The following is a 2,942-nucleotide window of genomic DNA, read 5'->3' as shown; positions in this document are numbered from 1 at the left end:
AGCCAGAGTTCCGCTTCGGGCTACAAACTTAAATGAATGTCTTCTTGGGAATGTTTTTGCCTGAAGGAGTGACTGCAGACATGTCAGCTCATCCTTGATTAACAGCTTTGTTATTAGATGAGGTTGAGAGCTATCCAAAATGGTGGTAGAGATACGGTTTAGGCATCCATTTAGTGTTTATTCTGGAATGCAGGCAGGAGTAGTAGAACAGACTTGCTAAGTCTCCATTCTTAATAGTCATACACAACTAAAAGTTGGCCATAATATGGTGATACCCACTTTTCTTGCAGAAGCATGTTTGATAATAAATAAATAGAATTCTTTATATATGAATTAATTTAATTGTATTATTTGTAACTACTCAATAAATTGTCAAACTGCACTTTGCTGCATTTACAACTGTGCAAAATAAAGTAATAAATAATCTATAAAGTAGGAATGTTTACTTTAGTAAGTACATGATAATGCTGCAGGCACTAATTGTCATTGGCATTCACTAAAAACAGATCCATTGCTAGATTTCAGACAATTTATAAATCAAACTTGAAGGAACAGGTCGAAAGCAAAGTATCGCTGAATTCCATCTTTTTTAACATGCCTTTAATATTGCACAATAATATCATGTCAGAAAAAGCTGATCCACTCTGTTTTGTGACTTTCTATTTAGTCATTTCCTAATCCGCTTATCCCTGAACAAGGTCGCCGGGAGGTGCTGGAGCTGATCCCAGCTAGCATTGGACACAAGACAATCTATCACAGTCTATCCAGTCTATCACAGGGCGAACACACACACTCACACACACACACACACACACACACACACTCACGCATACACACTAGGGCCTGTTTAGTATTTCCAATCCACCTAACCTACATGCAGTCACGGGGACAAAATGAAAACTCAATGCACAAACCTGTCCCCTTACTGTGATGCATTTTCTATTTAGCATTTATATATTTGTTTATTGTTTTATTATGAAATTACATAAGAATGGCCCATCACAACAGTTATGAAATTTGTATAATACACATCTATCTGAATTTTATTCCCTGCTTTCTTGTTAAGAATGGTGATTTGGGAGCTCAGTACTGCATGTAATAATACCAGGGATGTAAAAGTTCTAGTAAATTGGATATGAAAGCCTTGACTGGAAAACCATTCATCCATTAATTTCTAAACTTGCTTCACAATGTACAAAGTTGTGTGGAGCTAGAGCTTAGTTCAGCAACACTGGACACAATGCAGCAGTCTTCTCTGGACAAGATGTCTGTCCATCGCAGAAAACCAGTTTACAATTAATACTCAGTTAGCCTAAAATTACAATCCTTGGAAAAATGGTGGAAACCAGGAGACCCACAGAAGACCAAAAAGAGTATGAGCAAACTCACCTCAGAAACTGACCAGACTGGGACTCAAACCCATGTTGTGAGGCAATACCACAAGCTACTGAGACACTGTGTTTACTCTCTTTGAAAACCATTTAATTAAATAAACCATAGAAGACAATACATTGAAAAATGTTAAAATATTTATGGATACATCATTTACATAATCCTAATTCATGAGCGTCAGAAAATCAACTCTTAATGATTCATAGTGTCCAATTCAGCAGTTCTCCTTTTGTACCTCATTTTAACAGCATTTAGTATTTCTTCTGTTTTCAGCGTGTAGATAATAGGGTTTAAAAGTGCTGGAATTGTAGCAGAGAGTGAATTGTTGAAAATTCTTGCATTTTGATGGATGCCAGATATCATTGAAGCAATATATGTTCCTGATATTGGAATATAAAATATCGCAACCAATATTAAGTGGGATGTGCAAGTCAACATAGCTTTTCGTCTTCCTTCTGCAGATGCAATTTTTAACACTGCATTCAGTATGGCTGCATATGAACATACAATTAAAGTCAATGGTGCAAAAAAAACTGAAGTTATAAAAATTCGAGCCATTATAAAATTCGGATAAGTATCATTACAGGCTAAATGATACACTGGTCCATGGTCACAAAAATAACTGGTTACAGCAGTAGATTTACAGAAGGAGAGGCGTGTAATCAGTGCTACTAATATGCCCACAATTATAAAGGCAAGGAACCAGGTCATTCCAAGTATTTTTAACATTTTTGTGTGACTTACAATAATGTGATACCTTAAAGGGAAACAAATAGCAACAAACCTATCATAGGCTAAAACTATGAGTGAAAATGATTCCATTGCTGCAAAGAAATGAGAAAAAAACATATTAGACAAGCAGGCTTCATAGGTAATCACCTGAGCATCAAAAAGAAATGTATGAATTATTTTAGGAACAACTGCACTGCTGGCAAATATATCAACTATTGCTAAATGTACAACGGCAACATACTTTGGACTGTGAAGACTTTCTTCAACATAAATCAGCAATATAATTAATGAATTTGCTAACACCGTTAAAATGTAAATGAACAACAAGAAGATGTAGTAATAGTCTGAGTATGGCATATCTGAAAAGCCGGTAACAAAAAATGTCTGCGGGCGAACAAAAGTATTATTGCTCACTAATGTTTCACCAGTCATTTTTTGGAGACTTCTGCTTTCTGTGGCATGTAAGAGGGAAACAAAGAAAAAAGAGCAAATTATTGCTTAATCCAGCCTATGCATTACACAGAAATATAAGAAGAAACACTCTGCATGAGAGCTGATTCATTCTGAAATGATTTTCTTGATATATTCATCACTGAAAAAAACACAATATCTCACAACAGACTGATAACTATTGAAAATTGTTTCTTTATAATATCCCTTGGAAAGCTTAGCCGTGTAGCTTCAGTTCATTGACAGCAACGTTGTCCAAAGAAACTCAGAGATTCAAGATTTAAAATAAACACAACAGAACATATAAAGAGCTCATTAAAAGAATACAGCATGATTTAAAGAATAGGAATCAAGCTAACAACATATTG

General features: G+C 35.2%; 1 protein-coding gene across 1 annotated transcript; it reads right to left on the bottom strand.

Annotated features, from left to right (window-relative positions):
• Nucleotides 1-1,584: 1,584 nt before the first annotated feature.
• Nucleotides 1,585-2,556, bottom strand: LOC120524601 (olfactory receptor 10A2-like). The gene has a single exon (XM_039746432.1). The coding sequence runs from the start codon at nt 2,554-2,556 to the stop codon at nt 1,585-1,587; it is 972 nt and encodes a 323-aa protein (XP_039602366.1).
• Nucleotides 2,557-2,942: the final 386 nt, after the last annotated feature.

The sequence above is a fragment of the Polypterus senegalus genome, chromosome 2 (genome assembly GCF_016835505.1).
Source record: "Polypterus senegalus isolate Bchr_013 chromosome 2, ASM1683550v1, whole genome shotgun sequence".
Classification (NCBI taxonomy): Eukaryota; Metazoa; Chordata; class Cladistia; order Polypteriformes; family Polypteridae; genus Polypterus; species Polypterus senegalus.
This window is presented reverse-complemented; position numbering and strand designations above follow the sequence as displayed.

Bases quoted from the DNA above. Each gene is read 5' to 3' on its own strand.
- LOC120524601 (XM_039746432.1), bottom strand. From the start codon at position 2,556: ATGACTGGTGAAACATTAGTGAGCAATAATACTTTTGTTCGCCCGCAG.